General features: G+C 37.7%; 1 protein-coding gene across 1 annotated transcript; it reads left to right on the forward strand.

Moving 5' to 3' along the window:
* The first annotated feature begins 1,893 nt into the window (after nt 1–1,893).
* Nucleotides 1,894–11,082, forward strand: LOC121905159. Its single transcript, XM_042423186.1, has 9 exons — nt 1,894–2,005; nt 2,420–2,484; nt 3,364–3,649; nt 4,698–4,852; nt 6,115–6,394; nt 7,856–7,982; nt 9,627–9,651; nt 10,424–10,613; nt 10,932–11,082. Exons 2-9 carry the CDS (start codon nt 2,421–2,423, stop codon nt 11,080–11,082), a joined length of 1,278 nt encoding a protein of 425 aa, XP_042279120.1. The 5' UTR covers nt 1,894–2,005; nt 2,420.
* Nucleotides 11,083–15,509: the final 4,427 nt, after the last annotated feature.

Below are 15,509 nucleotides of genomic sequence, written 5' to 3' on the forward strand. Positions count from 1 at the left end.
GCTTGATTTCACATAATTCTTGTTTTTCTGTTTTTAATGTATGGGTTTGGCACCTGGACATTGGTTCTGGCAATTCCCACCTTTTAATCTATTACCAATATGTTTGAATTCCTGTTCAACCTTCTACCCAATAACAAATGTACATCTATCCTAAGTTGACTATATATGTGTGTTTGCCTTATGCCTTTGTCCTCTTTGATTCTGATGTAGACCTGGTACTGTTGAAACATTAGTCTGCTTGCATTATTAAAGGCTGCATATCAATCAGTGTGCTCCTGTCTTTTCTCTCTGAAGTGTATTGTGGGTTTATCGGAGCCTATCAGGGAGTAAACCATATAAATGTGTAAAACCAAAACAAGAAGCAAAACAGGCTAATAGGCTCTGTCAGTGATAATTATGTTTGTCACTATGAGTGACACTTTCACACACACTTTTGCACATGATAATGTAATTCAGTGTAGTGTAAATATCAGGATTGCAGCTTTGAGAATAGATGTAACAAAATATTGTGGAGGGAGTTTCATCTCTGTCCTTTCTAGACTTTTCGAGCTACACAGAGATGTGCAATCTAGCTCGTTGAAGCAGAGCTACTCAGAAGAAGAAGTAATCTCAGAGGTCAAACTTGGAACCGCTGTATCTTGTATAGCACAAGTGACAGCCGAACACCAGAGTTTTGCCAAATATAACTGGCAGAGACTTTTTGTCCAACCATTCACAGCCTTTCCATTTAAATCAATATTAATAATCATATGGCCCATGATCTGAATAAGGTATAACACCAACTGTAATACCATAATATTCATAGGTACAGATGCAAGTAAATTGTAGAGAATTTGATGTGTTTGTGTGTTTTCAGATCATAAAAAAGGGAAGTAGCAGAACACTGGGATGTTGACACACCCAAAGATTAAAGTGGTACTAGCAAAAAACAAAGAAGTTCAAGAGAATGTCAACATTGTGCAAAGTAAAAATTTTCCACTAAGCATTTTCTGAATGTTTGATTACTTTTGTTTTTATACGATTTTTATTCTTTGCCTGCACCTGTCTGATATTTTGGGGACATCTCAGAGGTGCACTGTAATTTAAGTGTCAAGGATGCCCACAATTTGCACCTAGCACTGCATACCTGCACATAGAGAAAGGCATGCAGCCACTATTTTTCTCACATTGTTGAGGGAGCACTGCAAAACCACTTTAATGTAGGAATACAGTTGTCTTGCTGATATGCACTGAAGTGGTTGATTATAACTCTGTATTATACTCTGTTTACCAGTTAAAGACTTCAAATTATTCACCCATGCTCAACCAATCCTTTCCACTTTCTTTAAAACCCAGCAGGCTTGCTTCTTTTTGGTTTTGTAGTGGCCTTTCCAACCCCCATTATGTCTAACATGTCTTGAGTTTTTAGAAGAGTTTTGTAGAAGCTATTATCAAGTGTTTGTTCACTTTAAATTGATGTATAGCTGAGTGTATGTGTAAGTGTTTCTATTATATGTGAATGTCTTTGTGTGCATATCACATCATTACATTTTAATAATCTGTTTTTTATTTGCATACAGCAATTTAAATTATTCATTTTAATCAAACCCTATTCTGCAGCGGTTGAGGTCGGCACCCAGTGACACCACTAAGTGAGTGAGAGTTATTGTATTATTTTGATTTGATCAAAGTTTTATACTCTTTATTGGTAAGAAAATTGGTTTGTATTGTGTGATCTTTCGCATACTTGTTGCCATGCACTTGGATAACCTCTCATATTTAATTCACAAATAGGGAAGTGAAATAAATGCACATGGGAGTAAACCAGTGCAACATGATTGGACACTGTTGACATGAATATGAACTGATTTCTGATGATTGGTTGGATATGGTTCAACTGATGTAGAAATGAGGAAAAAGATGCATATAAAGAGCACAGCAGTGTGTTGTTTTACAGGATTTGATGCCTTTTTAGTTGAATCATCAGACTCCAGGAAGAAAGCGCTCGCTGTGTCCGGGTCTCCAGGTAACACCTTTCATTTCTTTCTGCATCAGATCATCTTAGTAGACCAAGTTCTAAGTATCCAGGCTCTCTTGACTCACTTTTCACTGTCTGAGAATAATACTTTACAAAACATTTTACACTGCATGTATACACATATCTCAGCAGCAAATAATGATAATTTGAATAAAATACCTAAATGTGAAATTGGCCTCTCTTGGTGCAATGGGAATGGTGGTATTTTTTCCAGCATAGTCTCATTTCAAATCCTTCTGAATCTCCAGTGTCACATTCATTATTACTGTTATAATTGCTCCTCCTTAGTTAAATCTTACGATGTCCCATTTGACCCACATCATCACACACAACTAACAGTATTAATAAGGATAATAAGTGTGAATTTCTTAGTGTATAATGACCGTCATCTGTCTCAATCAGAATGATGAAACTCAGCATTTTCCTTCTGCTCCTCATCCTGGGGATATGCTCGGCTTACACTTATCGTAAGTATGATATCTATGAAATCATATTATAAAACCTCACAGACACAAACACCAGAAGCAGCTGCACAAATTTCTGAAAAGAAAAACATTGGTGACATTTGACAATTATGTGTCATATATACTGGAAAATATACATTTTAGAAAAACAAGGAGTTAGATGTTGGTTTGTTCTTTCATCAAGAAAAGTTAACAGTATGATAAGCCAGAAATCTTTACAAATTAAGGTGAACTGAATGGACTTTAGCCTTAATCTTTTATCACGGATTAACTGCACAAAATATGAGAAGTGTGAAGCGAGGGGTTACAGGACAGAGATTTTTTAAGCATTACATAATGTTCAGATCAAATTTGACCCATTACGGCAGTTGTGTAAAGCAATAAAACCAGTAAAAGCAGTAAAAAAAAACCCTAAACACCAGAATATGCAAAAATACAAATATTTCAACTTTTTCTATTTTTGTGCAGCTGATAAACATTTTTGCACCTACTGTAGAGCATGCTCCTGGTTACAGTTGATCCGTATATATTCAAAACTTCAAAAATCACTATTCATAAATGTCTTGTTCTCCTGTTTTAGGTAGCATGGGACCATAATGGTGTGATTGTAAATGTTTTTTCTCCATAAACAAATGGTCTAAAACCTGAAGAATATACTCTCTCTGCTCTCTGAAAGTTTCATTAAGGATTAATCACCCATTTATTAATGACTGAGAAGGTATTTATGAATTTAAAAAAAGATTTGTGGTTTAGAAGTTTGGTATAGATAGATAGAGTAATTATTAGATGAGTTACAGTTGTGCAAATGATCAGTTGATGCTCTTAACAAGTTGCAACTTTCCATTATATATTTTACGTGTTTTACACGTGTCTCATTCATAGAAAATGTGGCCTTGCGTGGAAAAGCGACACAGTCAGACCGCTATGAGCACATGTTTGGATCTGCCTACAGCGCCATCGATGGAAACCGTGACTCCACTTTCGCGGCCGGTTCGTGCACCCACACTGATGAACAGACTGACCCCTGGTGGAGAGTGGACCTGCTGGACTCCTACATCGTCACCTCCATCACCATCACCAACAGAGGAGACTGCTGTGAACACAGGATCAACGGGCTGCAGATCCACATAGGAAACTCTTTAGATGAAAATGGTACAGCAAACCCGATGTGAGTAAATATTCTTTTACCTTTACACTTATATTTCATCTTTACTCATTTTACCTAACAGTTTATGTTGCTTGTTATATCGCGGACATCATCATATTTTGTTGCGCAATGTGATTGGGTAGTGTTCCTAACGTAGCCATGGAGATTGTAGTTTTCACTAAACTTCCTTATTGATATTTTGGTCTGTACCTTTAGATAATTTGTAATGTATTGTTTAATTAATCCCGGTTGTAATAATATAATGCAATTAAAGCTGCAAGCAGCGTTGGTCGGGACCTCGCACTCCCGTTGGGATCAGATCATTTTGCTTTTTAAAAATGAGGGATATTTCTTACAAGTGTGGTGTGCTTTTATTTTGAAAGTTTGATTGACATGTGTACTGTCAGGTGTGTAGAGACAACAAGTAACTGCAGCTGGACACAGAAAAATACTCATATATTTGAATGAAGAGTGTGAGTGAACCCACAACTTTTTGAACATTTACTGCTTCCACATAGTTTTAGATACACACAAAAAACAATACGGTCCTCGCCCTTAGGGGAGGACTACTGTTTTAGAGTAGTCTTCTGCCTTTTGGGCTTGGTCCCTAACTAAACAAGCCGGCTAGATTATAGCATCTGGTTACCATGGAGACAACTGAAACTTTTCATGAAAATGTCGCATGACTTTCTGTTAAGGGACACTTATCAAAAGTGTCTAGAATCTATGATTATGCTAATTTTGTTCATTTCAAAAGTTTAACTGCTGGACACATCATGTCTTGTATTTCACTGTAAAGCCCATTCTCAGTGTTTGTGCACTGGAGGCTTCAGGTTCCCACATCACACTTGTGTAAGTTGAATATTGGACCAGGATTGGCTTCCAAACTAGTTGTGATGTCACAAATCATGCTCGTAGGCCCATCTCTTAAAATCTGATTCTTAATGGGCTCAGATGAACTTTCCACTTTCAACAGATGAATGTGAAAACAGCCTTCTAGTGTCAATATAATATATAACATATAATTCATGTCCTGCTGTCTTTCTCCATCTCGCTCTCTCTCTGTTAGGGTTGGCACAATTTCTGAAATGGCTGCAGGCGACTCATTCACTCTGACTTTCACTGATCGTGTAGAGGGACGTTATGTGACTTTGATTCTACCTGGGTCAAAAAAGATTCTTACACTCTGCGAAGTGGAAGTCTATGGTTACCGTGCCCCAACTGGTGAGATTTTGAGCTATTACATAGATGTGAACACAGTATTCAGTAATTCTCATCTTACTTGGGGGTTATATTATTGTATTAGGGTATTTCATTTAGGGTGATATGTTTATTCGCTTTCTTATTGAGAGTTAGATGAGAAGATCAATACCACATTCATATTTGGCTGTTCAATATGAGGCTACAGCCAGGAGACGGTTAGCTTAGCTTAGCATAAAGACTGGAAACAGAGGAAAACTGTTAGCTTGGCTCTGTCTGGAGGTAACAAATCTGTCTTGTCTTTACCTCAAGTTTCCCAGGCAACAAGTGGAGACTCCAGGAAGTTACTGCACCCAACCACAAAATGGCCCCACATGCCCCATTCAGTCCTACAGGAATTGCTCGGCTGGCGCATACGCCAAAAAAAGTTTCTAGCTTCTGGGTTTGTTTCTGCATTGTGCAACCCACTGAATATGCGCAGTACTGTTTCCCCCAATGGCCCCGCCTGCGAGTTCCTGCTAGCCCATAGACTTTACATTGTGATGACGTCACAGATTTTTAAATCGCTTTTGTCGGCTTGAGGAAAGTTTTACAAATATAAAACCTCCATGGATCAAAAGTTCATAATAGTAGAAAGAGTCATAATTGACGTTTGCAGTTTGAAGTGTCTTGTCAACAGTTTTACAGATGTCTCTGTTACAATGGTGGTCTATGGGGAAAATGCTTTTTGGGCCGCAGGGGGATTTTTCACTGCAAAACCGCAAGTGGCCACTGGGAAAAATTGGCTGCAAGACCGAGCAGCGGCGCCAGCTCTTATAATATATCCACGGTCCCCCCCAAAAATCGTTAACAGTCCTTTTTACACATTGGTTTTTGTACAGATTAAACAAACAAGATGTAACATGTTTTTAGTGAGTTTTAGAGGCTCCCTGTTTCCATGTTTTTCAAGTTTTCATCATAAGCTAAGCTAACTAGCTGCTGGCTGTAGCTTCATATTGAACATACAACCATGACAGTGGTATCCATCTACTCATCTAACTCTTGACAAGAAACTGAATTAGCTTATATCCGAAATTGTCAAACTATTCTTTTAACTTCGTAGTATTTGTTATTATGTGACCGTGCTTACAAGCTACATTTATCTTGTATCTGAAATTATGACCGCAGGTGCAAATGAAACACATTTTGTTGAGTCATAAGGGTACTGAAATTGAACATTGCAAGAAATTATGTGCATCTGTATTTCATAGGAAATTAGAAGTCATACATGTATGCTCTTTTTGCAGGTGAGAACCTGGCAATCCGAGGAAAAGCATCACAGTCATCACTGCATTCATTTGGCATAGCATATAATGCCATAGATGGAAATCATGCCAGCAAGTGGGAAGAGGCGTCGTGCACTCACACAAACAATGACATCAGTCCCTGGTGGCGACTAGACCTGGGGAAAACACACAAAGTGTTTTCTGTTAAGATAACCAACAGAGATGATTCCTCAGAACGACTTGATGGAGCTGAGATCCTCATTGGAGATTCTCTCTCTAACAATGGCAACAACAATACCAGGTAGTTCACAGACTGTTAATATAAAGGATGGGAGATGGCAGCTGGCTACATTATCTGTTCTGAGTCACAACGGTCCTGTAAACTGACATGATTAGTTACACTACATGAGCACCTAACTCTTGTGTTCTCTTAACTTCTCCTCTATTGCACCATCATCAGGTCAAAATTTCAATTTCAACTTCAACTTCAGTTTATTTAAAGTGCACGTCACCCAGAGAGTCTCTGTATGAGTCAATAAAAACAACAGAAAAAAAACTTTGGTTTATTACCAAGTGCCTGCAAAACTAATGACAGCCGCAGCCTCAGCTTTGTGTTTAGTGCCAATTAGCAAATGGTGACATGCTAGCATGTTAAACTCAGAGAGTGAAGGTGATAATATGAATGATATGTAAATATGCCATCTGTTACACAACAACAGTTTAACACTGTCAATGGCAGCATAGAGATGTTAGCATTTAGCTCAAAGAACCACTGTGCTGATGCTGATGGATGGGAAAGATTGGAGAGATTCCTATGTTAACAACTTGACAAAGTTACATTTTATCCATTAAATTTGAGTTTTATTACAATAAACAACTGACTTTGATTAAAGATCCCAGTCGTAATTACAACTTGGAGGTTGACGCTATTTACAAGTAATTATGATAACCCTGATATGACACGAATGCACAAAGCACAGGCTCAGGAATTCCCTAGTGTTGCTGCAAACTCTAAGTCTTGTTATATTAACAATTAATGAAATTACCATGTATAATGTGATTAACCCACAGATAATTATCACCCAAATGCATTTCCCCTCAGCTCTATGGAGCTTTTTAGCATCTTTCAGTTCATTGTTTTGGTTTTATGGCCTTCAACTTGTCTGTTGTGGTTCACTTTCACCGCTCTCATTAGTTATTTTAGACGTTACCAGATGCCGTTAAAAACACTGATAAACCGACTGCACACTAACTGTCAAACACCAAACAGTAAAGGTTAGCAACTAGATGATGAACACAGTGGAGCATTTAGCAGCTAATGAGCATATTTCCCTCAGGAGTTAGTGAACCATCTTGAGGGAGAGTGAATATTGGACGTACATCTGTCAGGTTGATAAAGACACAACTTCAAATGAATGTCAATGTTACTCTGTGTAGACAGGAAGAGTAGACAACTGTTCACTGACAAGTTCACCATGACAACTTAGTGTTGTGTTTAAGTATTAAGTTCTTGTGCTGCATCAAAGTGGCCAAAAATTCAATAATTGCAGGTTTATGAAAAACATGTCAAAAACATCTAAACCCAAGAGTTTAGGTCTACAAAACACTGCTTTATGTTGCTCTCCATGTATGTGGTATTGAAAAGTAGCAGAAATGTGCATTGTGCCAAACTATACATTTGAGTGTGCTGAAAATGAATTGTCTATTTATGGTATTCAACTAATCTTTGTTGGAGTCAACTAATAAATATCTGTTCTTTCAGGTGCGCTGTGATTACAAACATCCCTGCTGATGGTGTCTCTGATTTCAAGTGCAACGGGATGGACGGTCGCTATGTTAACATAGTTATCCCAGACAAAGAAGAGTTCCTAAGCCTGTGTGAGGTGGAGGTGTATGGCTCTATCTTGGATTAAGTCAGAAGAGGTTCAAAATAAGCAAATAAGGAGCAATTCAGACACAGCTCATGTCATAAAAACCCTGTCTCCTCTCACTGTTGATTCAACTGAAGCATATTCTGTCTTATCTGTGTACAAAGGAAACTTCAGCCTGTCTACAACATTTTTGTATTTGGTCTGCTTTTTCATGTCTAATGCTGTTGTTGAGTTGCAATTTTTAATACTAAACTTGTCATTGTACTGTCACTGCCCTCTCTGCTGCTTAATACTGTGGATGTCATTGTTGCTGAAATAAAAAAAAAATCATTGAAACAGCCTTCTGTATTGTCCTTTTGATTTCATCATTATTGGTTTTTTTACAGTTAGTGTAATCTACCACAATTGAGTGATACATTTTGTTGTACTTTAATTAATTTATTTGGTTATGACTGTAAATTTAACAGATATATATAACTTTTTCTAAGACCTGTGCTAGCTCTTCCACTAGTGAGCAAACCTGCTAGCATGTTTACTGCTGGTTTACCAGTATTAGGTGTGCAAGAGACTGTGGGGTGGGACTGACTTGTTTTATGAGTTTTTCTACTTTTTATGTTACAATAGGTATCATTCAGTTGGAACTGACTATTCAAAATTATGCCCAATTGTCTTTTTACTACATTGAGCTGTGCCCTCTTCATTCTATCTGATATTTTTCCAACCAGACATCCTGAACAGAAACATTGCAATTGCTGAGCAACAGACCCACACATTTAAGAGTGAACTAGAATTTATGTATTCAAAGGTGTAATGTAACATATTTTGAAGGGCGCTTACTACAAGATTTTATATCTTGTTTCTTTATTTCTTGTTTGTTTCTGTCATCACTTTTACATTTGAACATTTTTTCATAATGTCCTGCCTTGTCAAAGCTAAATTTAGATGGAAGAAGAAGGAAATGAAGCAGGGTTGGTTAACCAACAGGCCATAGCTGTTCCTCAAAAATCTCCCCTTTTATTTAATACATTAGCGCTGGCAAGACATTAACAACTGTTAATTGAGTTAAATTTGTACCAGGTCTACATTGGTAAAAACTGCCTCCAGGAAATAGCCATATGCTCACACTCTAAAGTCTGACACAAAAAAGCTGACAAAAGCTCTTTCCTTATCCTGCCTGTTTGGCTTTTGTACTGTTATCAAAATAGACTGTTAACAGACAGTAGTCTCAGTGCTTGTTAACCTGTTAGCCTGTGGACACTATTCCCTCTGCCTGCAGAGATTGCAATACTAATCAACTGGCCAATACAGCAGATAGAATAGAATAGAATAGAATTGTTAGACTATGTATCAGGTTTATTAAACACCTGTTTAACTAAAGTAATTCATTTAATTGCCTTTAATCTTATGATCTATGATGCTTTTATACTGCAATCACATGTCTAGAGCAGATGTCTTGCCAGATCTTTGCCAGAAGTCATTCTTATAGAGGGAAGTGAGACTGACGAGGGGTGAAACTTGTGTCACACAGGAGTCACACAAACATGATATATAAGTTACTGATCATGCATTTTTTCTTCAAAGTTCATTGATGCACTGCTTTCCATGTGCATGTCATAAAAAAGTCTTGAACTCAGAAGCCCGGATTGAGACTGCAAAGTGGAGGTTTATGGATACCGTGCCCCAACTGGTGGGAATTTGAGCCATACTATGTTGTGTAGATGAAATGAATGTGACTGATATTTATTCTCAACTAATCACTATATAACTCACAGATCAGAGGATGATGTCAGACCGTCCAGTCTGCAAGTCCCACAAGACCCACAGCAGATTTAAGTATTGCAAGGTCTTTATTTTCCAAGGATGTGGATGGGCATGAACAGTCAATATGCTATTATGGACCATGTAGGCTAGACAGCCTGTTACAGATTCAGGACCAAGATGTTCTTATTGTTCATGTGATATATTTTTTTCATATATCTACAACAAAACTGAATGAGGAAACAGGACAACAAACATTTTCAGTTCAGCCCAAATCAGTCCATCAGCAGTGTAGACCGCTGTCCATGGTGCTGAACCTAATGATGTGATCTCTGAAAAAGTTACAACACAGCCTATTACTTGAGTGCACCAAATTGCTATTTGGCCAAAGTTTGTAAATAACAGCTATTTTCCACAGGGAAACAGCATTTTGTATTGCACTTCCATAAAGCTGAAGGGCTTGCCAGAGACAGATTAAAAATATATCCAACATATCTAAGAGAACTATGAGTAAAGCTCCAAAAACACTGGATCCTGCAGTTTTCAAAATGCAACTCACTGGTCTCTCTGGTTAGACCCTCCCTGACTAGTAAAACCCACATCTTTCCAACTCCACAGCCACATTTCAGAAAATCCACAATTTGTTGGGACTTTATTGTGAATATAACACTGAAAAAAAACTCTACTCCACGTTTTTGCAGGAGAGAATCTGGCAGTCCAAGGAAAAGCCACACAGTCATCATTGTATTCATTTGTATTCATTTTCCTGGGGAAAACCCATAAGGTGTTTTCTGTTAAGATAACCAACAGAGATGCACAATCACATCGACTCAATGGAGCTGAGATCCGCATTGGAGATTCTCTTGAAAACAATGGCAACAACAATCCCAGGTAGTTCACAGCCCCAATTACAATAACAATATTATTAAAAGTCAGTCAAATGGATTTAGTCAGAGCTTAGCACATTGGTACCACAGGAGGGAGAATATTTAGCTCCATCAAACATTCCCTGCCAGACTGGAGCTAAATACTAATTTATTATTTTGACATTAAAAACTGTGATGCCCTGTTTATGACACCATATCTCCAATCTTTACAATACAGCAGATTGTATGGAACTGAAAGTAACACCTGTGGTAAAAAAGGAATTTACTACTTTTTAGCAAATCTTTGCAGAGTCAACTAAGTAATTTCTGTTTCTTCTGCCAGGTGTGCTGTGATCACAAACATCCCAGCAAGTGCTGCTGTTGAATTCCAGTGTAACGGGATGGATGGTCGTTACATTAACATAGTCATCCTTGGAAGACGTGAGTACCTGACCCTGTGCGAGGTGGAGGTGTATGGCTCTAGACTGGATTAGGTTTAAGATGTACTTAATCTGCAGATACTGCTATATGCACTCAGATGGATCAGAATTATGGCTTTAGCTTCAATTTGATTCTCAGCATGAGAAACCAGTGAAATTGTGTGCAAACCCATTCATTCCCTGTATAACCCTGTATAATGCGGCGTTCATGTCAAATTGGACTACTCAGAATTGCAAGATTCCAAATTGTAAATGGCTCAACAACTTGCAAGTTGTAATTTTGACTGGGAAACTAGGAAATATGGAAGTACTTGAAAATGTAGCAAAGGGGGACACCTCACATCTAGTCAAAGTCTGTTGTTCATAGTGATTAAACCAACTCAACAAGTTGTCTGATGACATGAACGCTTGCAAGTCGTAAACATGGGAATCTTTGCTATCATTGCCATCAATCCCAGATAACATGAACGCAATATTAATATAAGTCTACAACCACCATATTTTATCTACAGTGTATTTTCATTTCTAATGCTGTTTTGAGCTGTCTTTTTAATACTGTACATACAATACTGAGCCTGACATGTTGGTCTGGATCATAAAACACTTGATATTAGAACACAACTAAATGTGACACAGAACCCTGTCAGAAGCCAGATGCAAGCTCAATGCAATAAGACTGATGGGATGCTGAGTAGAAACTGTTGTGCTGTGTCAAAGACTTTCCCTGTCATGTCTATGTGGAACAGACACATTCATCTCTGGTCGTGAATTGATCTGCCTGCACAGTTCAAGTTGATTGAACTTTGACCCGTGAAATCACAAGGCACTCCAATGTCCAACCAGTTTGAGAGAAGGGGAGAGATTGTTGTTTAAGTATTTATCTTATTTTGATGTAAAGGTAACTTTATCTTTGGAATCAGTATTCTGTTTGTCCATTTTAAATGGATCAGTGTTAGATCCTGTCTGAGCCAGTAGAGGGCAGTAGTAAAGACCTTTTCAATTAATGCTGGCAGAAAATGTATGTATGATTCCTTTCTGATAACGCTTGAAAGTTTGATTTATGCCAAGGTCAGCTATTTCTGTGTTGAGTCATGGTTAGCAGTTAAGCTCTCAGTCAATACTATACTTTTTCTTTGCAAGTGGTCTCATGTTAAAGCTGATAACAGACAGTGGATTCAACAAGTGTTAAGGTACGCTTAAGGACTGTTGGTGATAAACTGCAGTGTATAAAAGGTTTAAGATCCTCCACACATGTTTGAAGACATATAGCATGACTCTGGTTTGAATAATAATTTGTGTCTTATGCAGCTTTTCCACAAACAAGTTCACTTAACTAATTAGAAATTAGGCCTCTCCTCCTTCTCCCTTGTTTAAAAATCCACATCACATTTGTGTAAGTTGCTTACTGGACCACAAATGGCTCCAAACTAGGAGTGATGACACAAATCATGCTCATAGGTACACGCCTTAAACTCACTCTGTGAGCACAGAGAAACTTTTTCCTCCTTCAGCAGATGAATGTGAAAACAAACTGCACAGTAAAGCTCAAACATCCAACTGATGGAGCAAGAAGAAAAACACATTTTATGTTTGTGGAGGGGGACTTTAACATTAGCTCTAGTTTGCGCCTCTCATGATGTTATTATGAACTGATAATGTCTGATAAACCCTAAAGGTTGTTTAAAAACACTTATTGTTGTATTTCCAGAATCCCCAATGACTCTTCTAACCATCTGGATGAAAAACTATTCTGTCCACTGAATGACTAAAAGATGTTTAGCTCATTTCACAAGTTACGCTTCTCTTTTCCAAATCAAAACAAAGATGGCGGCCAATCAGCTACTTAATTAGTGTTAATTAATTAGTCTCTCTGCTTGCTGTAATTGAGACATCTGAGTGCATTTCCAAGACGTATTCAAACTGACTCAGTCATCTTGTCCTTTCGTGGTGTAAAATGTAGAATTAATTATTATAATTTTGTGTCACAGTAGATATAAATACTTTTGATAAGACAATTTCAACAGTGGAGGTTTTTTGCATTTTTGCACAAAAACATCTGCGACATGGTTTAAGTCCATAAGGCTTAATAACAGCAATGTGCAAAACATTCCTGGTTACAGAAAAGTTAAGAAGCAAAATCACTCAATTACATTTTTCAAACACACATTTAAGATACAAAAGCAGTGGTGGTGATGAGAAATATTTTATTTTTTTTAAATACAGACAAAATAGACAAATATTATAAAAGACATCTGAAACACACCTAGGCCTGTGACAGGAATAAACTATTTATGTCAAAATGTACCAGGAGGTGTGACAACAGCCCCACTTCCTAAAAACAAGCACTTGACTTACAAGACCACTTCTACACTGTGAAATCTTCAGTTTTTATAGGCGTAGTACATAAACCAACAGCTCTGCAATTAAATGCACAAAATGTAACAGATGAAATGTGTACTGTATGATTTGTTCAGCCGCTCGCTCTAGCACGTTTGATTTCACCACAAAAGCACTTTCTGAGTGCATGTTTGTTTAAAACATCTCACCAATCTAATTCATTCTTTCACAGCATCATGGTGCCCAATCAATGATCTGCACCAAGGTGTGTTGCACTGAAATGATTTCAACCAGTTGCAAGTTCTTACACAAAAAATACATTAAAGCCAAGAGAGAACTTGCTGCATTTTTAGAACAGAAGTCCATCATGAAACATTTGATACAGTGACCGATGATTGTGAAAGACACACCATCATGTTGGAAGAGTCAACATGAATCAGAAAATTTGCTAACATCCCTTTGATAAAGATGCTGCCAAACGTCTGTGTGGTGGCCACTTAAATTCACGTTTTCACATGAGGAAACAGTCTCCTGTTGCCATTCTTCCAACATGGTGGCAGTTAGCTTAGCTTAGCTAAGACTGGAAACAGAGGGAAACCATTAGCCTGACTCTATCCAAGCACCTCCATAGCTCACTAAATAACATCTTTCGTTTGTTTAATTCATACAAAAAACAAAATGGTTTAATGGGGACTTGTGTTGGACTGTTTCTTGACCAGGGACAATAACTTGTTAAAGTCTTGTGTCACTGTACAATACTTCAGCACACAATGCCCCATAAACCCACAACTTGCCTGTTTTTGTACAGATTAAACAAACAAAATTTAGTGAACTTTAGAGTTGTTGGTAGATGGATTTTGTTACCTTTAAGCCAGGCTAGCTGTTTCCTCCCGTTTCCAGTCTATGTTAAGCTAAGCTAAGCAGCTGTTGGCTCTAGCTTCATAATTAGCATACAGACATGAGTGGTACCTATTTCCTAATTTAAATTTCAGCAAGAGCACAAATAATCTCAAAATGTCGAACTATTCCTTTAAAAAGACACAGCTGTTCAAATCATTTTAAGACAATCACTCTGTATATTGTCTTATTCTGTTAATTTCTAGAATGATAATTTAAAAAAAATCTGAATTAAAGAGATTCTGTGTGTTGTAAAGCTTTGCAGCTGCTGCCTTAAATCTGAAAAGTGGCATCAAGCTTTGGCAGCAACAATGGACAAACATTTAAAATGTGTTGTGTATGATTTAAACAGGTGGGGATGTGACTGCAATTTAAACCAAGTCTGACAATATCAGGACTACATGGCAGCTATGGTGCCACTGCTTATCTTTACCTGCAGTGGATGTAAAGGACACTTTTTGACAGTACAAGCTATGAATGTGATCAACAAAACTGTTTCAACTTTTGTAAAGAGATTCTTTGAAATGTGCTCATTAAATCTGTGAATACCTACAAAATGTACTTAACGGAATAGTTTGACATCTTTTTAAAAACATGCTCATTCAGATCGATAACACTCTGGTGCCTGTTCAGTAAATATGAAGCTACAGCCAGCAGCTGGTTAGCTTAGCCTAGCATAAATACTAGAAACAACAGGGGAACAGCTGGTCTGGCTCTGTCCAAAGGTTAAAAAATCCACCTACCAACCATCACCCCTAAATATCACTTGTTATGTGATATTTAGGGGTGGGGGTGTCTAGGAAGTTACTGCACCCAGCCAAGAAACAATCCAGCACTTAAAACCACAACTTGTTTTTACACTTTTGTTTTTGTACAGATGAAACAAAAGAGATGTATCGTGTTAATTTGTGAGTTTCAGAGGTGCTGGCATTTTTCTATGGACAGAACCAAGCTAGCTGTTTCCCCGTTTCCAGTCTTTATGCTAAGCTAAGCTAATTGCCTCCTGGCTGTGGCCTCATATTTAGTGTACAGACATGAATTGTATTGATCTTCTCATCTTAACTCTATTCAAGAAAGCTTATTTCCAAAAATGTTGAACTATTCTGTTAAACAGTCATTAATGTGGGCAGAAGACAGACCCACAGACTGCTACCATTAACATTCATTGTTATGAATAGTTTGGATTGGCTGTTGCAGAACTCACAGAACTGATGGTTCTCACACACTAAAAACATATCTCGCATGTG

The sequence above is a fragment of the Thunnus maccoyii genome, chromosome 10 (assembly GCF_910596095.1).
Source record: "Thunnus maccoyii chromosome 10, fThuMac1.1, whole genome shotgun sequence".
NCBI lineage: Eukaryota > Metazoa > Chordata > Actinopteri > Scombriformes > Scombridae > Thunnus > Thunnus maccoyii.